Source organism: Castanea sativa, chromosome 11, assembly GCF_040712315.1.
Source record: "Castanea sativa cultivar Marrone di Chiusa Pesio chromosome 11, ASM4071231v1".
Lineage (NCBI taxonomy): Eukaryota > Viridiplantae > Streptophyta > Magnoliopsida > Fagales > Fagaceae > Castanea > Castanea sativa.
In genome coordinates this window covers 48,257,322-48,281,279 of record NC_134023.1, presented here as the reverse complement: position 1 = coordinate 48,281,279, position 23,958 = coordinate 48,257,322, and the positions used below count along the sequence as shown (strand labels likewise).

At 36.1% G+C, this 23,958-nt stretch overlaps 3 protein-coding genes across 7 annotated transcripts; 1 reads left to right on the top strand and 2 right to left on the bottom strand.

The window, feature by feature from the left end:
* Nucleotides 1-1,031: 1,031 nt before the first annotated feature.
* Nucleotides 1,032-4,199, bottom strand: LOC142617565 (uncharacterized). Its single transcript, XM_075790467.1, has 2 exons — nt 3,155-4,199; nt 1,032-1,678 (listed from the first exon to the last, which is right to left on the bottom strand). Exons 1-2 carry the CDS (start codon nt 4,129-4,131, stop codon nt 1,519-1,521), a joined length of 1,137 nt encoding a protein of 378 aa, XP_075646582.1. The 5' UTR covers nt 4,132-4,199; the 3' UTR covers nt 1,032-1,518.
* Nucleotides 4,200-11,159: 6,960 nt separating this feature from the next.
* Nucleotides 11,160-14,843, bottom strand: LOC142614620 (uncharacterized). 5 transcript variants are annotated; one of them, XM_075787171.1, is made up of 4 exons: nt 13,764-14,843; nt 13,484-13,634; nt 12,948-13,041; nt 11,160-11,486 (listed from the first exon to the last, which is right to left on the bottom strand). In XM_075787171.1, exons 1-4 carry the CDS (start codon nt 14,678-14,680, stop codon nt 11,353-11,355), a joined length of 1,296 nt encoding a protein of 431 aa, XP_075643286.1. In that variant the 5' UTR covers nt 14,681-14,843; the 3' UTR covers nt 11,160-11,352. The 5 variants fall into 5 exon arrangements, with proteins under 5 accessions (XP_075643286.1, XP_075643288.1, XP_075643289.1 ...); XM_075787173.1 differs by having other exon boundaries at nt 12,948-13,010; XM_075787172.1 differs by having other exon boundaries at nt 11,425-11,486; nt 12,948-13,022.
* A 4,674-nt stretch (nt 14,844-19,517) lies between these two features.
* On the top strand, nt 19,518-20,276 carry LOC142616627 (uncharacterized). Its single transcript, XM_075789440.1, has one exon. The coding sequence runs from the start codon at nt 19,518-19,520 to the stop codon at nt 20,274-20,276; it is 759 nt and encodes a 252-aa protein (XP_075645555.1).
* The last annotated feature ends 3,682 nt before the right edge of the window (nt 20,277-23,958 follow it).

The following is a 23,958-nucleotide window of genomic DNA, read 5'->3' as shown; positions in this document are numbered from 1 at the left end:
CTGACTAGAGTAACAAGTGATAATAAAATTTTGATCGATTAAACCCTTGGGGGTAAGCTTTTGAGTTAAGGTGTTGTTCCAACCTGTTATCAAGCCCTCAAAAAAAGACCCTAAGATGTTACTCTCAACTTCCACAAATCCAAAATCATAATAGCAAGAAAGATTTCTATTTTATCCAAACCCGCATTAAAAAAGAAAAAAGAAAAAACCACTGATTGCTCTAAAAAGCACTTCTAAAAACCACTGCCAAAGTCTTGAACAACACACTCACAAAAGTAAAATCCTAAGATCCAATGCTCCGAGTTTTGTTGAGGCCTTTCATAAGGGCTTCTTCTTAAATTCATATATTGACCAAGCCTTGAACAATAATTTTTAAACTCTTAAATTTTATAGCAGCAAGGGCACAACTGTTTTGTCTCTTTTGTGGTGTCAAATAACCACAACCATGTTTCTTCCCATAGGTCTATTCCATTCACCTGTTGGATGTTTTCATGCTACAAGTCTACTCCAAAGTTGTTTTTTATTAACATATATGATAACACCACCACCTACACATAATATCCAAAGGCCATTTAATGGTTGAGATAGTTGGTTCTAGAGAAATGAAACTCCCATGAGAGTGAAAATCACATGCAGAATTTCTCTAGAAATGAGAGGAGATAGGGATCAAATGGCCTGAATACTCGGGGCCTTTTTATACACCCTTATACCCAATCGGAGAGTTGTAACTTTAGGAACAAACACAACCCTCTGTAGAGTCATATCCATTCACTAGAGAAACTAATTGCATTATAAGTTATCACCACTCTACTTCTCTAGGAGACAAAGTAGGAAATTTAATATGAGGGAATGCCACCATTGTTGGGGTGTGTTTACCCCCTCCAATACCAACAGAGATGCATCTAGCCATAAGACAGAGTATTTTCCAATTGAAAGAGTCGCTTGGCCAAACAAATAAAAGAAAAGAATTTATTTCTTGTGCATCTATTAACACAAACCAAATATGTGATGAGAATAGTGAAAACCTGCGTAGGGTGTCCATTGAAAATCTTGAAGTGACATGCTCCACAAAATCACATCCCAAAAAGCTTTATGAGATACTAGAGAAACCACTAGTCTCTGCATTCAAGTTAGATTCCTTAAAGAGACATACATTAGCAGGAAAAGATTCTTACTGTCTGTCTAGAGAAAAGAAATACAAAACATGCCAATTTATTATTTGAAACCATTATATGATTTATATATGGTTTTTTGAATTGGAAAAGAAATTTGCATAGACGAAATGACATTGTCCTTGCAGTTGGAACAAGTTAGAGTCTAAAGATAAAAATAAACATAGATCCAAACAAAACATCGGCAAAGAAGAGGAGGGGTATGAACAGGAACAAGGCGTTTGGAACTTTGGTAAGGTACAATCACTTCTGAAGGATTCATCTTTGAGCCAATCATGTCAAATTCTAAGATTATCAAAAGGGAGAATTGGACCTTGACCAAGTTTGAAGAATGCTCACATTCAAGTCAAAACCAAGAATTCACCTTAACAGTGGGATTTGTTAGCAGCATTCGAAATGCATCACAAAGCCTTCTGTATCCTTGAGATAGCAATAGTTTTAGATAATCCAATATCTGCTCAAGCCATTTCAACATTGACCCAGAGGAGGATTTCCTAAGCATACAACTGTTTATGAAAGCAATCTGATCAGACAAATTGTAGTCCAAGCTAAGGGTAGTCTATTTTTATGGAATGTATATTGAGACAATGTAAAGGATTTATACAAGTAATAAAAGCCAATTATCCTTACAATCACCTTGGTATTGTTTTAGAACTTATCCAAGACAAGTTAAACTTGAGAAATAGAAGTTGGTGCTAGAACATAAATGACCTTATCAACTACTGGAATCATTCAAAGTGACATCTTGGACACAAATTTTTCCAACAGAAAATTCAATTTTTTTGAATGCTTCTTTCTGAAGTTCTATCTTGAACAATAAACCATGGTTTTAACTTCTAATAGGAAAGTTTCCCAGATCAGTCTTAATAAAGTTACGTGATACTGCTTAAGAATGGAGATATCCTAATTTGGTATATGGGATCTTGAGCACAGATAACCTAATCACAGATAACCTAATTTCACAATGTAGCAGACTTGGACAGCAGCTAAAAGTTGCGGAAAGATCCAAACTGAAAGTGTATTATTAGGTAAAAGAGTAATGCTAAAAACACAAATTATTTTACAACATTTTTTACAAAACTGCAAATGTGGCTTTAGTATTTTCTAAATAGTTATTGTAATAAAAATGTGATGTTAGTGATAGACTCATATTAGAACTAGTAAGAATTTGCCACATTAGTAATTTGTAAAAATGTTGTAAAATAGTTTGTGTCTGTAGCATTACTTTTAGGTAAAAATTATATATTGGGTAAACTACATATTTAGTCCCTAGCCTTTACACCATATTTCAATTTGGTCCTTAACCTTTCAATTGTGTCAATTTGGTCCTTAACCTTTTAATGTCATGTCAATTTAGTCTTTGCCATTATATATTAGATGAAAATTGTTTACATAGCAAATAGCCAAAATAAAATTTTAGTTTATTATCACATCAACAGAAGCTAATTTTTTATTTTGACCATTAGACATGTCATTAATTTTCATCCAAAAGATAACTGTAAGGATTAAATTGACACGGTAAAGAAAGGTTAGGGACCAAATTGACACAATTAAAATGTTATGGATCAAATTGAAATATGGTGTATAGGATAGGGACCAAATACGTAGTTTACCCTTATATATTATATGCTTCATAGCACTTCAAATTTTTTTTCCAATTTGTATTACATACTAATTAAAGAATTAAGCTGAGTCATCAGTCCTGCCCATATATGAGCTCTCTTATTTTGTAAACTATTTGCCAAATTAGCAACCTAAAAATTTAATTTCAATAAGAACTTAAAGTAGCCTTCCAAATTGAATCATTAGGACTAAAAACTTTTAACAAAAAGATCACCAAAATAGAGCTAAGGCAGTGATATAGTTGATTTTTTTTATTAAACTGGCATTAGAATTTAGATGCAGATTTTTCAATATTACAAAAATAGAAAACATGCATAATCACAAAAAAGAAACATAATTGTACTACTACTTCTACTCACTTTTGGGGGGCAGGAATTGCATCAATTTCGGGATTTTTCCCATCATTATTATCCCAATATTGCTCCTCATTAATATCGGGTCCCTTAAGTTCCGTGCATTCAACAACGTCCATAATCTCCGGAATTCCCTCCTCAATTATTGTCCTTGATTGATAGGAGTGTCCGTGACCCGAACTAGAATTCTGCTGAGTTCCGTTTCTGCACCGTCGATGCCGTGACCGTTGGGGTTTCCATCTCGGGTGAGATTGTGGCGGGACATCCTCAGTCGCTCGCAGCCATTCGCCATAAGGACTCTCCTCCCACACCTTCAGTTTCGTGGTCTCGCATTCTTTTGCCTCATGACCAAGGAGGCCACAATGGAAGCACAGACCACATAGCCGTTCGTACTGGAAAGCCACCAGAACCTTATCACCTTCCCGACTGAGTACTGGGGCTCCCCGGCGTATCGGCTTGTCTAAGGGCACCTCAACTCTGACCCGGAGAAACGAAGCACTGGCGTCACAATCTACCTTAATGACTCTACCAATTCCTTCTCCAATGACTCTCCCTGCTGTCTTGTTTATCAGATGGAAGGGTAGTCCCCACACTTGCACCCACATCGGAACAGTTTGGAAGTTAACCGAAGAGGCCATCATTCCTTTCTCCCACCTTCGCAGTAATAGGATATGATTATCGAAACTCCAAGGACCATTGTTAATAACCCACTTCAATTGGCTTTCCATCGAGAATTTAAACCAAAACAGTCCGTCCCCAGCATCTCTAATTTTTAGATCGTTCCTCCCCATCTTCCATGCAGAGCGTAGATGGTTTTTCGCAGCTCTAAAGTTGATGGGTTTGGTCGTGTGAAACCTTCCTAGCAAAATGAGGGACCACTCTTCTAGAGTTTTCTCACGATGCTTCGACCGAACTATGATCTCCTCATCTTCCTCCGCTGTCAAATTAACCCTCCGTAAACGTTCTATAAAATCCGAGTCCATGCTGACAAAACAAATAATCTGAAAAGGATAGACAGTAGAGTAGGAGGAAAGAAAAAAAAGAGACGTCTCACCCTGTGTGAGAAAGAACGACTCCTAGCAAACTTTATAATCGTGATAATAATTTTTGTTTTTTGTTTTTTTTTTTTTGGTTTCCCTTTTCTCAAAGCTTACCACCAAAGACTAATCACTGCACGCACCAAGTGGGCTCACGGAGAAGTAAAACGTTGGCCCAAGAAATTCTTTTCAAAGTGCAGGTAGTAGGACTCGAACTAGGGAGCATACCCAGTCCAGTCCAGTCCAGTACAAGCACCTTGAGACCAAGAGTCCAATTAACTCGGCCAACCCCCAGGGTTAATCGTGATAATAATCGTCACAATAATTGTGACAACTTTCCAGTTTGTCACAATAATAGTAAAATTTAATAAAGTTTCTCCCTTTATAAAACATGTTCATAAAAATAAAATTGATTCAAAGAAGTTTTCTTTCCTTTAATTGAATTTGGGAACTTTAATCAAAATATCATTACTTGTTAAAATTCCTACAAAGAAGCAAAAGAAAGAAGGGGAATTTTGTTTGGATATTCGAATTTCTCAGAAAGAGAATCTTTGGTTTAATACCTAAATGGATTGAGATTAAATAAATGGATTGAGATCAGGGTATCGCACTTGATGCAATTGGTATGGATGGTTGAGATATAAAGTTGCAAAAAGAAACTTTAAATCTTAACCATTCAACATAAAAAATAAGTAGAAGTAAAAAAGTAAAAAAAAAAATTGTGAGGAGATTAGGTGAATTGCATGGTGCAATTGCATTTAGTAATTGCACCGGATCCCAATCCAAAATAAATTATCTCACCCAAAAACAAACTTAAGTCGATGCTTAATTAAATACCAAGTATTTGACTTAAATGTCCATCATTTGAAGTGGACAAAATCGTATTTGAGGATTTTAAATCTAAAAGCTCAATTTAAGAACTACTAATTGGTTTGATCCCCACCAAGGATACATAGACAACCTAAATAAATTATTAGGCGCAATTACATATAAATAAAAATACATATCCTCTCAAATATGAAAATAAATAAACTTATGTACAAAGGCAATGTGGTTGGAATCAAATGGTCTTTTCTTGAAACAAGAGATTGTAAATGAGCTTAAACTTTTTTTTTTTTTTTGAGGGAATACAATTAGCTTAAATTGAAAGTCTCTTATTCTAATTGAATTCCACATTCACTAAAAAAATAATTGGTGTATGCTAAAAAAAAAAAATCATCATATAATATGTTCATATCTATCGGATCTTATAGATACAAAAGACAGTTAGATTTGGAATTGATTTTTTTATTGGCTAAATTCGTTTAAAGTATATATTTTTTTTAAATGAGCTTTTAAAAAATTGAGTATATAAAAAAATTATTATTAAGTATAATATCTATTAGTATTACTAACATTTTTATTTCTCAAAAAAAAAAAAATAGTAATACTAATAAGAATGACAAAAGTGTCCCGCCTTACTTGGACCGACATGTATTACGCAAGTTTTCTCCTTCGGAAGACATGATAAAGGTGGAAAAAGGTTTTAATAACCCACACCTGACTATATTATATTGTTTAAAATATATAATATACGATTTAGTCATTTCTATACACATGATTTTATAATCTAATTTTTATACATATTCCTAAAACACTCATCCTCTCTCTTTTAGCACTTTCATCGTCATCCCTCTAATTTTTCTTGTCTTTGCCTCGTCAGTGTTAAAGTCATCTTTAATAAGGATGACAAAATATTTCTACTATGCCTCTACCCACCTGTTTCCTTCTCCAAGAAGGAATGTGATGGAGATAAGACACCCATGATCTGATCATGTCCATTTTTTTACTATTAATAATTAATGGTACTTGTATTAATAATCATATCTTTTGGAGTGGAAGTGCTAGTGATACAATGAAATTAACTTAATATTAAAAAATGCATAATTTTGGTTAGATTATTTAAAACATATAAAATTTCAATATACTCTCTCCTTATGCTTTTTCCCTTCTCAATATTAAATAAATCTTTTTCCCCTCTTTATCAATGCACTTTATCAGCAAACTTGCGAATTAAGTTCTTATATTCTTTCTCAAAAAAAAAAAAAATTCTTATACTGGTCCCCCTCAAAAAAAAAAAAAAATTCTTATATTGGTCCCATAAGAATATGTCAAACATTAAAATTCAACATCACTAACATTTATACAAGTACACGACCACATCAAATCAACGTTTTTGTGTGTGTGTGTGTGTGTTAATGCTTTGCCTTAATCAATTCCATTCAATTAATTCTAAAAAGAAAACAAAAATCCATTCAATTGAATTTGGGATTGGGCGTGGGATTGGCTCAAAGTTGTTAATAAATATACACCATGAATCTATTTTTGGTACCAATCGAACTTCCTTCTCATCTATGGTTGTTGAAATTGCGATCTGGATAGTAGGATCGCACGATTTTACGATCTCACATCACCAAAACGTTTAGAATCGCACAAGGATCATAAATATTGTAGGATCGCATGTAAGATCGTGTAGGATCGTATGGGATCTTACCGATCCTACCAAAACGTAAAAATCAGTTTTTATTTTTATTTTTTTTTACTTTAGGTTCATCTTTATAAGTTGTAATTTGTAATCTCAAGACTAAGACATTGTACTTCGTAAATGTATCAACTAAGTGGTGGGACTCATATGGATATAACTTTCTTGAATTGAAAATTTTTGCTATAAGGATATTGAGCTTAACATATAGCTCTTCAGGTTGTGAAAGTAATCGGAGTACATTCGGAATAGTAAGACCAAATGACTTTGGTATATTATCCCCCAGTTGAGAGTTCTCTATTAAAATTGGTACAACTTTAAGTACACTCAAAAAGGAGAAAATTGTTTTAAAAAAAAAATGAATGAGTTGGTATTCATTATGTAAAACTTGAAGATAAAAGAGAAAATACCTAAACCATCAAGTGCAAAAGAAGAAATTGGTTTGAAGAACTTGTCTTCGGATGATGAGTGGTTAGCAAAGAATGTCAACCAGAAGACGATGGTACAGATTTTGATGAAGATAATGAAGTTACAATTCTAATGCCTTCCTTTATAGATTAAAAAAAAATAGTTACATGTGTATAGTGTGAATGTGTGATCACTATTGAATCATTTGGTTATCAATGTTAAGTGATGAAAAGGGTTCAAGAGTTGCTGTTGAAGGAAAAAGTGTGTTAGTAGTTTGGTACTTGGTTGGTTTCTAATTAAACATTCACTGAACTTTTTAAATATATTGCATTAAAACTTAAATATATATTTTTCATTAGTATGGACATGGCGATGTAGGATATACAAATTACATCATATGATTAAAATCTTTACTTTTTTATGGAAGATTCAATAATTTACGTGATTATTCAATATACAAAGTCACTATCAATGTGTTTTTTGCTTCAAATCTGAAAATAGGTAGGATCTTACGATCCACGATCCGATTCTTCGATTCACAATCCTACCTACCTCTTGCGATTCTACGTAGAATCTCAATTTTGACAACCTTGGTCTCATCATATTGGCAAGCCACAGTTGTCTTTGGTGTATAGGAAAGTTCTTAACCTTTGGTTTTCTTTTCTTCCTATTTTTTTACATAGAGTTAAACAAATGTCAAATGTAAGAAAACTAAAATGCCAAAGATTAGCAAATTGGATGGGTAAAATACAAATATAAAATAAAAATTGTACAACATGAATATGAGGTAAGAAGATGTTGTAGAGATTTCTAATTTTTGAAAATCCTTCTCAGAACCGACAAACCAATCCTAGCCACCCATAACCCCAAAGTGATCACATATTCAGCAACCCACAAAAAAGCATATCATCCACAAACATTAGAAATCCAATGGAAAAACCGAAGTTAGGGGAAAAGAAAGACTTTCCAAATCCGATGCCACTTTGGCAACTTTTGCTGAGGTAGAGAAAGCAACTGGAAATTTATAGTGTTAAAAATAACATAGTTAATCGCATGAGTGGCAATTGAAGGGTTTGAACTTCAAAAAAACAAAACGGTTTTGAAGGGGAAAATGAAAAGTTGAGAATTGGAAGAAGGCTAAATTCTTGGTTAGTTGAATTTAATGAGTTAGAGAATGTGTAAAGTTGCAGTATTTATTTATATATTAATATTGTTTAAAAAATGAAGAAAAAAAGAAGATGACATGGTCAATGATGTGGCTCAACTGAAATATAGCAATAATAAATATTACGCTTCAACTTTTAGATATATATATATATATATATATATATATATATATATATATAGAGAGAGAGAGAGAGAGAGAGAGAGAGAGAGAGAGATTTGTAGTGTCTATTGATGTTTTTCCTTTGTAGAAAATAGATGTTTTCTCTTTAATAACATTTTGAGAATCCCTAGCAGTGAAATTAGATTTGTAGCCACCTGATCGAATCCACAGGTGAAAGATGTGAGTACGCTAGCATCCATCCTTAAGTGGCTGGGTACCATGGGCTCATTAGGGTGGTTTTTTTCTTTAACTTACATTATATTAATATTCTTGAAACCTTCAAGCTCAATAGATTTTAGGTCTATTGAGCTACACAATGGGACTTACCTTAATGGTTAAATGTGTACATAAAGGGCTCCTAATTTAGAGGTTTGATGGGCATGACAAGACAATAATTTTCTAGAAGTGAATGAACAATTGGATTAGGAAATGGTTCATAAGCAGGCTTAGAAAATATGAAGGCATTTGTGTAAGTACAGTTAAATAGATAGGAAAACAAGTTTGTGAGCTAAACATCCTTGAAGATAAACATGTTTTAAAACACCTTGCCACACCTATTTTGGGTACACGTTCTAGTCCAATTTGAATATACTTTATTGTTTTTTGGTGGGTTTTTTCAATAACTTATTTTTGTGAGGGAGGGCCTATGAAGAAAATCAGAAGTAGAAGGCATTGAGAAGTGAATAGGTCATTGGCAACTTGCTTGGGTGTCATTGTGTGATTGGGTTTTAGGACTTACACATGAGACAATCACATGAATTTAATTAAAACAAACTTTTAGGGTCCGTTTGGTTGGAGGAGTGGAAAAGTGGGAGGATAGAAAAGATTTTAATTTTCCTCATTTTTGTTTAGTTGGGAGTGGAAAAGTGAAAGAATGAAAAAAATAAGTTTGTATAAATTTACGCATATACCCTTGTTAAAAAATGATGCCCAATTAAAAAAAAAAGTGAAAAAAAAAATCACCTAAATTTATTAAAAAATAAAAATCATGTCTAGAAAAAATATCACATCTAAGAAAAAAACAAAAACAAAAAACACAAAAGAAAAAGAAAAAGAAAAAGAAAAAGAAAAAAAAAAAGAGAATATTTGGACATGTACAAAGCCTGCCCAGTAATCAGAAAAAAAAAAAAAAAAGGCCACGTCTAGGAGGAAAGAAAAAGAAAAAGAAAAAAAATGAGCTAAGTAGGCCACGTCTAGGAGGAAAGAGAATATTTGTTCAAAAATGATGTCTAATTTTTTCTTTATGTTTTCTCCATTTTCAGGAGAAAACTTTTTGGTGGGCCGGGAAGAAAACACCTGGATCCCACTATTTATTTTCCTTCCTCTCTATTCAACCAGATACGCTCTAAAAAGTTTTCCTTCTCATTTTCTTTCCAAAATTTTTCATCCTCCTGTTTCACCTCCAAACAAGCACACCCTTAAGTTCACCAATCACAATGTGAAACTTAATCACGTTGTAAATTTGAGTATCTCTAGGCTTTCTCTTACTAGAAACAATGAAGAAACATATAGATTTTTCCGAGTTGGCTTTGCGTTGAGCCCAACTTTTTCTTTACAAAGTGTTTACTGATCTGTTTTGTCGTCCTACCTTTCCCCTTGGACGTTCTATTTGGTGCTTTTATAACATGCATATTTTCTTTTGGAGAACTTAAGATTTAAGAATACTATATACATGTGAAATGACTAATGAGTAGATTGTGAAAGTTGGTAGGGCCACATGATTTGATGTTCAGATGAAAAACAATACCTCATCATGTGCAGAAAGACTTCTTTTTGAAGCCTTTGGTAATGTATATGTAATCTTAATTCTTAAGTAGTTACTCAATTGGCACAGATAAAAAAAACTAAAAAAGGACTTCCAATCCAGTTGGTTGAAACTTAAAAGTGATTCTAACACAAGGAAAAAGAAAATAAATTGTTTTTTTCTCAAATATCAAACCATATGACCTTTTCATCTATTCTACTGTTCATGTAAGTTGCTTTTGCCTTGTCCAAGTTTGACACCTGTTTCACAATTTTTTTTCTTTTTTCTTTCATATTATTTTTTTTCACATTTTTCATTATTAAGATACTTTTTACATTATTTTATTGTTGAGTGACGCTAGAGATATTATAATTGATATGTCACCAATCACAAAAAATAATTTCACATTTATTCATTATATATTATTTAAGTAACACTAATCACATTTTTATCATATCAATTTGTAAACTTTTTGTAGTAGCTTTATAGTATTAATTGGTTATTTTTCTTTAATTTATTATAATGATATGAAATATATTTATTTTCTTACAACTGTTTATTTATTTTGTTATTATTATCGATTAATATTTCGTAGATCAATTTCACTTTAAATAATATCTTTTAATTTTGCCTCTTCTAAACCAAAATTCTAGCTCTGCGGCTGTTATATACTGAGGTAATGACAATATATTATTGTTTAGACCAGAGAATGGGAAAACAATCCTTTTTAACCATGCAGAAGCAACTCATTCATGTGAGTGGAAGAACAATGATGATTCTAGAAAAAGCGAACCCAGCACTTGACCCGCTGTGTCTTTAAGATGCAGGGTTCACAACCTGAGATATATGTGGCATTGTTCAATTGGTGTTGGACACTGCAGGCTGAAGCTGAATTGCAAACAGATAACGTTATGGATGAAATTAACTTGGCAAACGTGGTCGATAATATCCATTATAGTAGACTGGATGTATGTGAGTTTTCCTTCAAGACCTTTAGGAATTTATTTATGAAACAAATGTAGGAGTTTAAATATTTGGAAACATAACCGTTTTGCAACATATACAATACATAGGGAAAAATGCTGAAATTTAATAGGTACTCATCAACTAATGGTGCCCCACTGTTGATCAAATAATGTGGTTTATTCTTGCATTTCTCTGCTTATGCTATGGTGATTCAAGCAGTTTGGAAGGTTGAAATAGCTCGTTCACTAGAGACAGAAATTCCTCAATGAACTCTCTAACTTTATCTTTTGCGGTATCCAAAATCAACATCAATATACCTGTCTCCAAGTCTGGTTCTGCATTAGAAATTAGAGGCCTTACATAATTAACTACTTGGATAAAATGAGAATAAGTTAGTTATAGAAATGAGAAAGAAATTATAGGAATATTCATGTTATTGGTTAAGTGATCAAGTCTCACATTGGATAATATTGACTAGAGTAACAAGTGGTAATAAAATTTTGTTGGATTAAACGCTTTGGGGTAAGCTTTTGAGTTTAGGTGTTGTTCCAACATGTTATCTAGCCCTTAAAGAAAGACTCTAAGATGTTACTCTCAACTTTCACAAATCCAAAATCCTAATAGCAAGAAAGATTTCTATTTTATTGAAACCCGCATTTAAAAAAAACCACTGATTGCTCCAAAAAGCACTTCTAAAAACCACCCCAAAGTCTTAAACAACACATACACACAAGTAAAAATCTAAGTTCCAATGCTCTGAGTTTTGTTGAGGTCTTTCATAAGGGCTTCTTCTTAAATTCATACATTGACCAAGCCTTGAACAATAATTTTCACTCTTAGGGTCTGTTTGGATACCCCTTATTGCTAAGAACTGAAAACAAAAAATACTTTAACAAAATAATTTTTAAATGTGTGAATAGTACTGTGGGGCCTAGTTTTAAAGAAAAAATTGCTGAATGAAGGTACTTGTGGATCCTATGAACAGTGCACGGGATCCACAAAAAAATACTCTTCCACTGAGAAATGTGCAAAACGCGTTTCCCAAACAGAGGCTTAAATTTTATAGCAGTAAGGGCACAACTGTTTTGTCTCTTTTGTGGTGTCATGGAGCAAACGAGTTCAGTCGAACAACGTAATGAGTCTAAGGTTACAAAAGCGGTCGCCCACTTTAATAGGTATAGCATTGCAAGCAAATAGGGCAATAACCACAACCATGTTTCTTTCCATAGTTCTATTCCATTCACCTGTTGGATGTTTTCATGCTACAAGTCTACTCCAAAGTTGTATTTTTATTAACATATATGATAACACCACCACCAACACATAATATCCAAAGGCCATTTAATGGTTAAGATAGTTGGTTCTAGAGAAATAAAACTCCCATGAGAGTGAAAATCACATGCAGAGTTTCTCTAGAAATGAGAGGAGACAGGGATCAAATGGCCTGAATACTCGGGGCCTTTTTATACACCCTTATGCCCAATCGGAGAGTTGCAACTTTAGGAAAAAACACATCCCTCTGTAGAGTCATATCCATTCACTAGAGACACTAATTGCATTGGAATATATCACCACTCTACTTCTCTAGGAGACAAAGTAGGAAATTTTATATGAGGGAATGCCACCATTGTTGTGGTGTGATCACCCCCTCCAATACCAACAGAGATGCATCTAGCCATAAGACAGACAGTATTTTCCAATTGAAAGAGTTGGTTGGCCAAACATATAAAAGAAAAGAATTTATTTCCTGTGCATCTATTAACACAAAATAAATATGTGATGAGAATAGTGAAAACCTGAAAAGGGTGTCCATTGAAACTTTCGATCTGACTCCTTCCTAAAAATCGCATCCCAAACAGCTTTACCAGATGCTAGAGAAATCATTAGTCTCTACATTCAAGTTAGATTCCTTAAAGAGACGTACATTAGCAGGAAAAGATTCCTACTATCTATCCAGAGAAAAGAAAAACAAAACATACCAATTTGAAGTATTTGAAACCCACTATTTGATTTATATATGGTTTTTAGAATTGGAAAAGAAATTTTCATAGACGAAATGACATTGTCCTTACAGTTGAAACAAGTAAGAGTCTAAAGATAAAAATAAACATAGATCCAAACAAAACATCAGCAAAGAAGAGGAGGGGGATAAATAGGAACAAGGCGTTTGGAGCTTTGGTAAGGTACAATCACTTCTGAAGGACTCATCTTTGAGCCAATCATGTCAGAAATGCTTTTGGTAAAACAAAATTCTAAGATTATCCAAAGGGAGAATTGGACCTTGACCAAAGTTTGAAGAATGGTCACATTAAAGTCAAAATCAAGAATTTACCTTAAAAAAAGTGAGATTTGTTTGCAGCAATCGATATGCATCACAAAGCCATCCGTATCCCCGAGATAGCAATAGTTTTGGATTAAAACAATCCAATATCTGCTCAAGCCATTTCAACACTGACCCAGAGGAGGATTTCCCAAGCATATCACTGTTTATAAATGCAATCTGATCAGAAAAATTGTAGTCCAAGCTAAGGGTAGTCTATTTTTTATGGAATGTATATTGAGACAGTGTAATGGATTTATACATACAAGTAATAAAAGCCAATTATCCTTACATTGCATTGATTTCGGGTCCCTTAAGTTCCGTGCGTTCAACAACCTCCACAATCTCCAGATTTCCTTCCTCAATTTCTGTCGTTGAATGATAGGAGTGTCCGTTACCCGAATTAAAATTTTGCAGGGGTTCCGTTTCTGCACCATCGATGCCGTGACCGTTGTCGTTGGGGTTTCCATCTTGGTGAGACTGTGCCACTAGAGAGTCACTGGTCTGTGGCGGGACATCCTCCGTCGCTCGCAGCCATTCGCCATAAGGACTCTCCTCCCACACCTTCAGTTTCGTGAACTCGCATGCTTTTGCCTCATGACCAAGGAGGCCACAATGGAAGCACAGACCAGATAGCCGTTCGTACTTGAAAACCACCCCAACCTTATCACCTTCCGGACTGTGTACTGGGGCTCCCCCGCGTATCGGTTTGTCTAAGGGCACGTCAACTCTGACCCGGAGAAACCTTGCCTCGCCAAAGGCAATGGCTTCACAATCTACCTCAATGACTCTACCAATTCTTTGTCCAATATCTATCCCTGCTTCCTTGTATATCAGATCGAAGGGTAGTCCCCACACTTGCACCCACATCGGAACAGTTTGGAAGTTAACCGAAGAGGCCGTCATTCCTTTCTCCCACCTTCGCAGTAATAGGATATGATTATCGAAACTCCAAGGACCATTGTTGATAACCCACTTCAATTGGCTTTCCGTCGAGAATTTAAACCGAAACAGTCCGTCCCCAACATCTGTAATTTTTAGATCGTTCCCCTCCATCTTCCATGCAGAGCGTAGATGGTTTTCAGCAGCTCTAAAGTTGATGGGTTTGGTCGTGTGAAACCTTCCTAGCAAACTGAGGGACCACTCTTCTAGAGTTTTCTCGCGATGCTCCGACCGAACCATGATCACTTCATCTTCCTCCGAGTCCATGCTGACAAAACAATAATCTGAAAAGGATAGGGTACCTACACTTAAGGTCGACCCAGATTTCTCCTAGGATTCGACAGTCGAGTAAGAGGAAAGATAAAAAAGAAAGGTCCCACCCTGTGGGAGAAAGAACCGACTCCTAGCAAACTTTATAATCGTGACAATAATTGTGACAACTTTCCAGTTAAGTTTTGCAATTTATAAACCGCGTTCATAAAAGTAAAATGAGAAATTATATGTTCAAAAATATTTTCACAACAAATTATAAGTGGTAAGTTGTTACTAATTGTTATTGATGGAGCAAAAAGGTAATCTCAGTTAACCACTTATGATTTGTTGTGAAAATATTGTAGACATAACACTTCTCAAATAAAATTGCTTCAAATGAGCTTTCTTTCCCTTAATTAAATTTGGGAGTTTCAAATCAAAATATCATTACTTGTTAAAATTCCTACAAAGAAGCAAAATAAAGAAGGGAAATTTTGTTTGGATATTCAATTTCTCAAAAAGAGAATCCTTATTTCAATTTTCATAAAAACGTGGGTTCTTGACTTATCCTTGAGATTAAAATAAATTATCTCACCCAAAAACAAAATTAAATCAATGCTTAATTAAATATCAAGTATTTGACTTAAATATCCATCATTTTAAGTGGACAAAATCATATTTGAGGATTTTAAATCTAAAACCTCAATTTAAGAACTACTAATTGGTTTCATCCCCTCTAAGGATATGTAAGCAACTTAAATAAATTATTAGGTGCAACTACAAATAAATAAAAACACATATCTCCATCCCTCAAACATGAAAATAAATAATCTTATGTACAAAGGCGATGTGGTTGGAATCAAAGGGTCTTTCTTTGAAACAAGAGATTGTAAATGAGCTTAAATTTTTTTTTTTTTTTGGGAGGGAATACAATTAGCTTAAATTGAAAGTCTCTTATTCTAATAGAATTCCGCATTCACTAAAAAAATAATTGGTGTATGCTAAAAAAAAACAATCATCACATAATATGTTCATATCTATCGGATCTTATAGATACAAAGGACAGTTAGATTTGGAATTGATTTTTTTTTTTTGGCTAAATTCGTTTAAAGTATAATTTTTTTTAAAATGAGCTTTTTAAAAATTGAGTATAAAAAAAAATTATTATTAAGTATAATATCTATTAGTATTACTAACATTTTTTTTTCTAAAAAAAATAGTAATACTAATAAGAATGATAAAAATGTGCCACCTTACTTAGACCAACATGTATTACGCAAGTTTTCTCCTTCGGAAGAAATGATAAAGGTGGAAATAGGTTTTAATAACCCACACCTGACTGTATGATATTGTTTAAAATATATTATATACGATTTAGTCATTTCTATACACATGATTTTATATTCTAATTCTTATACATATTCCTAAAACACTCATCCTCTCTCTTTTAGCACTTTCATTGTCGTCCCTTTATTTTTTCTTGTCTTTGCCTCGTTAGAGCAAACACATTAGCTCGTATAAAAATTTCCTCTATTTTACACAAAAAACCTCCTTTTAAAATTTTACACATTTATTTTTACAAATTACCCACGTCAGTTTATCTATCCTACTCCCTTTATTAATTAAATAATAATTTCCTCACTTTTTTTTATTAATTCTCTCAACTACCTACGCGCCTCTTCATTTCTTCTCTTCTTCGGTTCTGATTAATTTCTCTCTCTCTCTCTCTCTCTCCCCAGATCAACGTTCCGATCGCGATCCGAGCTCAGATCCAGTGCTCCGAGCACGATCCGAGCTCCGATCCAGTCACTCCGAGCACGATCCGAGCTCCGATCCACTCCGATCCAGTCGCTCCGAGCACCGATCCAGTCGCTCCGAGCACCGATCCATTCCGATCCCGATCCGATCTCCGATCCACTCCGATCTAGTCACTCCGATACGCTCCGATCCAGTCGCTTCGAGCACCGATCCGAGTTTCGATCCACTCCGATCCAAGCTCCGACCGCTCCGATCAAGCGCCAATCTGTATTTGTGTATCTATGTTTTTTTTTTTTTTTTGAGCAAGTGTCTGTGTTGAGTTTTAGTTGGGTTGGTTGAGAACGGAAAGGAGAGAGAAAAAAAAGGAGCGAACGGAAATGATAAAATAATGCTATAAACGAGCTACAGTAACCGTGTAAATTTACACGTTACTGTAGCTCAGGGATGAGTTTACAAAATTTTAGACATTTTAAAACCCACTGATGTGGGTTTTTTTTGCTCAAAATATGTAAAATTGGTAGTTATGTTTATTTTAGAAACTTTTACATCCACTGATGTGGATGCTCTTAGTGTTGAAGTCATCTTTAATAAGGATGACAAAATATCTCTACTATGCCTCTGCCCACCCGCTTCCGTCTCAAAGAAGGAATGTGATGGAGACAAGACACCCATGATCTGATCACGTCCATTTTTTTACTATTAATAATTACTGGTACTTGTATTAATAATCATATCTTGGGGAGTGGAAGTGCTAGTGATACAATGAAATTAACTTAATATTAAAAAATGCATAATTTTGGTTAGATTATTTAAAACATATAAATTAAATTACAATACACTCTCTCCTTATGCTTTTTCCCTTTTTAATATTAAATAAATCTTTTTCCCCTATTTATCAATGCACTTTATCAGCAAACTTGCGAATTAAGTTCTTCTATTGGTCACCCTAAAAAAAAGCTCTTTATCGATGCACTTTATCAGCAAACTTGCGAATTAAGTTCTTATATCGGTCATCCTTAAAAAAAAAGTTCTTATATTGGTCCCATAAGAATATGTCAAACATTAAAATTCAACATCACTAACATTTATACAAGTACACAACCAGATCAAATCAACGTTTTTCTTGTGTTAATGCTTTGCCTTAATCAACTCCATTCAATTAATTCTAAAAAGAAAACAAAAATCCATTCAATTGAATTTGGGATTGGGATTGGGATTGGCTCAAAGTTGTTAATAAATATACACCATGAATCTATTTTTGGTACCAGTTGAACTTCCTTCTCATCATATTGGCAAGCCACAGTCGTCTCTGGTGTATAGGAAAGTTCTTAAAGCCAACAAGTAATTTATAAATTTCTATCCAAAAGAAAAGTTATAAAATCTTTTGTTCTCAAATTAAAAAAGAATTAGGACCATACCTTTCCTTTGTCCAAACTCCAACACAGAAGTGTTCTAAAGGCACTTTTTTTTTTCTCTTCCACGATGCTCTCTCTGGAGACCGTGGAAAGTAGAATCCAGTTATCTTCCTCGGAGTGATATTTTCTTCCCTCTGCTAGCAACGTTAGCAGTAGGGCTTTGTGGGGTTTTTTATTCTGGGAATCTGGGAAACACTCTCTCTCTCTCTCTCTCTCTCTCTCTCTCTCTCTCTACCTTAATACCATATCTGACATGGAAGATATTCTAAACGAATGGAAAAAGCTATCTCTTACTGCTGAAGAGGAGACCAAACTAAGCCTGAAAAAGTCAAAAAATTTAAAAAGCAAGGAGTTTGTGTTAGCAGCAAAGTTCCTGACAAAGCGTGCCATTAATGTGGAAGCCGTTGGACGAACCTTCAAACCCCTGTGGAGGGCTTGCAACGATTTCAAAATCAGGGAGGCGGGTGACCACGTTCTGCTATTTATATTCGAAGTAGAATCTGACACTGAAAGAGTTCTAGTGCAGCAGCCATGGTCTTTTGATAAACACTTAGTCCTATTCCAGTGCTATGACTACAAGACTCCGGCCAAGAATTTGCGCTTTACAAAGACCAAATTTTGGGTGCAAATACATGGTCTACCGATGAGATTACTGGATCCCGAGACAGCCATAGAATTGGGCGAATCCCTTGGAGAAGTATCGGAAACGAAAAATCCAAAAGAGTTAGTAGGGAATGATTTTGTCAGGTATGCATGGATGTGGATATCTCAAATCCCTTGTGTAGAGGCCGCAAAATTTATATAGGAGAAGATGATGAACGCTGGGTGTCCTTCAAATACGAAAAACTACCCAACTTCGCTGCGTGCCGTATCGCATGATGAGAAAGAATGTGAAAAATGGCTCATGGGCAGAGGCTCTGGATTCGAGGAAATTCAGGGGTATGGTGCATGGCTAAGAGCAACACCATTCAATCCAGGGAAAACAGCATTTATGACAGTCCCAGGATTGGGCGACGGCCTTGGAGGTTCTAGAGATGACATAGCTCTACCAGCCAAATTCCGGAAGAAGTTGCCGACGGAAACACAAAGCGACGACCAGTCTCAGGCTACCAGCGAGCCTAAGCCGAGTGCTGAAGTTCAAAATTTTCTAAGTATGGAAACAGAGGAAAATTTGGACGTTGCTGAGAAAATTTCACGCGAGAATCCACCTCAAAATCCGCAGGTAATAAATCACTCTCCTATTATAACTCCTTCTGTCCATCCAAAAGATTTTGAATCCCACATTGAGGAGATTGACACGGCCCTTTAAAAATTTGAATCCCATGATTATAGCACATCAGATAGGACAGCTGGAGTTCCAACATATGCGGCCCATAATGAAGTAAATTTAAGGAATACAACGGACAGATTGGAGAGTGATAGAACTGAAATTATGGCCCACGTGGATAATCAGACTTCAGCCACGTTACCTGCTACTATTGAACTTAGGAAATGGAAGAAATTGGCACGTAATATTCCTAAGACAGAAACAGTCATAAATCATCTATAGAAGCAAAACGGGGAAGGGAGGAAGATGATGAAATCCAACTCGTGTTACCTTACAAAAAATACCAGGTTTCAAGAGTGGATGGGCAGGACACTTCAATGGTGGAGGCTGTTCAACAGCCCCGCCAGTCGCCATGAGTATCATCGTATGGAACTGCCGTGGGCTTAGGAACCTGCGGACAGGGAAGGAGCTTGAAGTGTTGATTCGAGCTAAAGATCCCTCCGTCGTGTTTTTAGCCGAGACATGGGCGGATGAAGCTAGGCTACAAGAGATTAAACGTAAGATAGAATTTGACAATTTATTTTTTGTGGAAAGAAATAATAGAGGGGGTGGTTTGGCTCTATTTTGGAGAAATTCTATCGACGTGCATGTTGACACTTTTTCAAAGAACCATATAGATTCCATTATCAATAAGGGAAAGGATGACGCATGGCGTTTCACAGGCTTCTATGGTGAGCCAGTAACCCATAAACGATATGAATCATGGAATAAACTCCGCCAACTCCAGAACAAGTTTTATCTCCCTTGGCTATGTGCCGGGGATTTTAATGAAATTATTGGGAGCTCAGAGAAACTTGGGGGTAGCAACAGAAGTCAAGCACAAATGCAGTCATTTAGGGACGTGGTGGATGAATGTGGTTTTATTGATCTTGGATTTTCAGGAAATCGGTTTACTTGGCAGAAGCATTTCTCCACAGGTCATTCAATATGGGAGCAGCTTGATAGAGCTTTTGCAACTAATGATTGGCTGTTGAGGTTTGCAGGTACAAAAATTCATCATCTTTCAGCAGACTCTTCTGACCACTACCCACTATGGATCAACACCGTGGGACTTGACTTCCACAACGCACCAAAACTTTTCAAATTTGAAGAAATGTGGCTGTCAGACTGAGGATGCTCTGAAATTGTTGAGGCGATTTGGGATGCTAGAGGAAGTGATAATCCAACCTTGAGAATGGTGCGCAAGATCGAAAAATGTGGGAAGGAGTTGCTGAAATGGAACAGAGACCACTTCGGCAATGTCCAAGCTTTATTGAAACAGTGAAGAAAAGAATTGGTGCAAGCTGAAAAGGAAGCCATGCGGACTGGCCAAAATTTTCGGCTGGTGGAGTTGAAAAAAGAAATTGAAAGCCTGATGGACAAGGTGCAACGAATGTGGTTTCAAAGATCAAAAGTTTTATGGGCTTCACAGGGAGACCGAAACTCCAAATCCTTCCATAGTAGGGCCACTCAACGTAAAAGAAAAAATACAATCCAAAGACTTCGGGCCCCTACAGGTCAGTGGAGTACATGCAAAGATGACGTGGCTGACATCCTAGTGTCCTATTATCAGGGGCTGTTCACATCGGCAATGGAAACACAGTGGGAGGAAGCAACCAATTCAATCCAAAAAGTGATCAGTGCTGACATGAACCACCAACTTTCACTTGACTTCACAGCTTTGGAGGTGCAGAAGGCAATCAAGGAAATGGCCCCACTAAAAGCCCCTGGACCTGATGGCATGCCACCACTGTTCTACCAGCACTTTTGGAGTACCCTGGGTAACGATGTTTCACAAACTGTATTGCACTTTCTAAATTTTGAAACTCTCCCTGAAAATCTCAATCATACTTTTATTTCCCTAATCCCAAAAAATAAATCCCCTGAGTATGCTTCAGATTTTAGACCCATAAGCCTTTGCAATGTGCTTTATAAAATCTTCTCCAAAGTCTTGGCAAATAGGCTCAAAAAAATTTTACCAAATATTATTACTGAACATCAGAGTGCCTTTACTAAAAGTAGGCTTATTTTTGATAATATTTTGGTTGCTTTTGAGTCTCTCCATAGTATGCAGAAACATGGTGGGAAGGAGAACTACATGGCCATTAAATTGGACATGAGCAAAGCCTATGATAGGGTGGAGTGGCCTTACCTTGAATCTGTTATGAGAAGGTTGGGTTTCACTGAAAAATGGATAAAGCTGATAATGTTGTGTGTCAGAACAGTCACCTATTCCATACTTGTGAATGGAGAACCTAAAGGGATGATCAAACCTTCCAGAGGCATCCGTCAAAGGGATCCACTATCACCATTCCTATTTCTGTTGTGCACTGAAGGTCTACATGGCCTTATTAATAAGGCAGCAACACAAGGAGAAATCAAGGGTTATTCTCTTTGTAGAAGTAGCCCTAGACTAACCCATCTTCTTTTTGCAGATGATAGCTTGCTATTTTGCAGGGCCACAATTCAGGAATGCCAACAAATTATGAATATCCTTGATACATATGGCAAATGCTCTGGTCAACAAATCAACAAAAGAAAAACCACTATCTTCTTCAGCAAATCCACTCCTGATGAAATCAAGAACCACATCAAAATCACACTGGAGGTACCCGAGATCATTCAATATGAGAAGTATTTGGGACTACCATCCTTAATAGGAAGACACAAGAAGGCCAGCCTTAATTTCATAAAGGAGAGGGTGTGGAAAAAACTTCAGGGATGGAAGGAGAAACTTTTGTCACAGGCAGGGAGGGAAATTCTTATCAAGGCAGTGGTCCAAGCTATACCGACTTACACAATGAGCTGTTTCAAGCTCCCCCTAGGCCTTTGTGCAGACATTGAGAGTCTCACTAGGAAATTTTGGTGGGGGCAAAAAGGAGATAGAAGAAAAGTACATTGGGTGAAATGGGACACTCTGTGTAAACCCAAATCCGAGGGGAGTATGGGTTTCAAGGACCTAGCTAGCTTCAATGATGCACTTTTGGCAAAGCAAGCATGGAGATTATTACACAATAAAAACTCCCTATTTTATAGAGTTTTCAAAGCGAGGTTCTTTCCCCATTGCTCCATCTTGGAAGCCCAATACTCAAACACCGGATCCTATGCATGGAGGAGTATACTAAATGGTCGGGATTTGTTACTAAAAGGTGTACGATGGAGGGTTGGTTGTGGAGAGAAAATAAGTGTGTGGAATGATGCATGGCTGCCCTCCTTAACTCAGCCTAGGATTTGCTCACAGGTTGTACAAGGCTTTGAAGATATGAGGGTATCAGACCTCATTGATCAAACCACGCATAAGTGGGATAGAAACCTCTTGCAAGGGTTATTTATACCAAACGAGGCAAAGCTTATTGCAAGTATTCCCATCTGTTTGAACAAGGTGGAGGATGAAGTGGTCTGGCCGTTCACTCCCTCCAGTTGCTACACTGTGAAGTCAGGTTCAGACCTCTTAGCCACAATGCATTGTAGAACCCAACAGTCCAGCCATACTACCAACAATAATGGATTGTGGAAAATGATATGGGGCCTCCCTGTACCAAGCAAGGTACGCAACTTCCTCTGGAGGGCTTGCTAGAACGCCATTCCTACCAAAAACAATCTAAGAAGGAGACACATACTGACTGAAGATACATGTGAATTATGTAAGGTGGAGGTGGAGGACATATATCATGCGTTATGGGGGTGCAATCAGCTTGCACAGATATGGGACTCTATTCCTTCCCTCGACTTCAGGCGAGCAAAAACATTCCCATCAGTCCGAGAAGTGCTTACTTTCACGCATGAGGAACAGAAGAATGTAGAGCTGATGGCTATGGTCATGTGGACCATTTGGCACCGTTGAAACCAGGTACGAACCTCATCAAAAGATTACCCACTGTCACATGTACTCCATGCCGCTTCTGAAGCTCTAGCCACATTCCACCAAGCTACTTCTGACGCCCCAAAACAGATCCACCATAGTCACCCAACCTCCGTCAGGTGGTCTCCTCCTCCGTTAGGAAGGATCAAGGTGAATTTCGATGGTGCGTTATTCACAGATATAAGGAAAGCTGGAATAGGGGTTATTATTCGAGACAGCAATGGGCAAGCAATTGCATCACTGTCTGAACAAGCTAGCCTCCCTTTCTCCCCAGACATAGCCGAAGCAATGGCTGCAGCTAGAGCAGTATCCTTTGCACAAGGCCTCGGCTACACTTCTTTCATCTTGGAAGGCGACTCAGCAAATATAATAACCACCCTAGGTTCAGAAGAGACGTCACTATCCACCTATGGTCACATTCTCAGTTCAGCAAAGGCCACTATAGGAGCAGATAGTTGCATTTCTTTCTCTCATGTCCGTCGTTCGGGCAACAATGTAGCACACAACCTAGCTAAGCATGCTAGACATGTTAGAGGTTTTTCAGTGTGGACGGAGGATGTTCCTCCACACTTGACTTCTGTAATACTAGCTGATCACGGCTAATTTTATTAATAAAGTCCAGAGGTCTTCCTTCTCAAAAAAAAAAAAAAAAAAAAAAAACTCCAACACAGGATTTAATCTTTTACTTAAAACAGTAATCTTTATAGTGAGTGAACATTATTATTACAAATAACTAGCCGTGGACCCACGCTATGCGTGGGAATATTATTAATGATCATTTGTAATTAAACTTATTTAAAAGTAAAAATTTTGTAATAAAAGTTCTTTAAAGAACATTTGTGAATTGCCAAAAGAAATTGCTTACCGCATAAGTTAATCAACTACCATTACTAAAAAAAATAATCAAAGAAATATAACACAACTTATCAAATTATTCAAACAAAATTTTGTC

What these genes read in the sequence shown, in the direction of transcription:
- LOC142614620 (XM_075787171.1), bottom strand. Translation starts at nt 14,680, where the DNA reads ATGGACTCGGAGGAAGATGAAGTGATCATGGTTCGGTCGGAGCATCGC. An exon ending in GGACCCGAAATCAATGCAAT is followed by an intron (nt 13,635 to 13,763) that starts GTAAGGATAATT and finishes ATTTATAAACAG; the next exon opens with TGATATGCTTGGGAAATCCT. An exon ending in CAAATCTCACTTTTTTTAAG is followed by an intron (nt 13,042 to 13,483) that starts GTAAATTCTTGA and finishes ACTTGAATGTAG; the next exon opens with AGACTAATGATTTCTCTAGC.
- LOC142617565 (XM_075790467.1), bottom strand. Translation starts at nt 4,131, where the DNA reads ATGGACTCGGATTTTATAGAACGTTTACGGAGGGTTAATTTGACAGCG. An exon ending in GCAATTCCTGCCCCCCAAAA is followed by an intron (nt 1,679 to 3,154) that starts GTGAGTAGAAGT and finishes TTTCATAAACAG; the next exon opens with TTGTATGCTTAGGAAATCCT.
- LOC142616627 (XM_075789440.1), top strand. Translation starts at nt 19,518, where the DNA reads ATGAGTATCATCGTATGGAACTGCCGTGGGCTTAGGAACCTGCGGACA.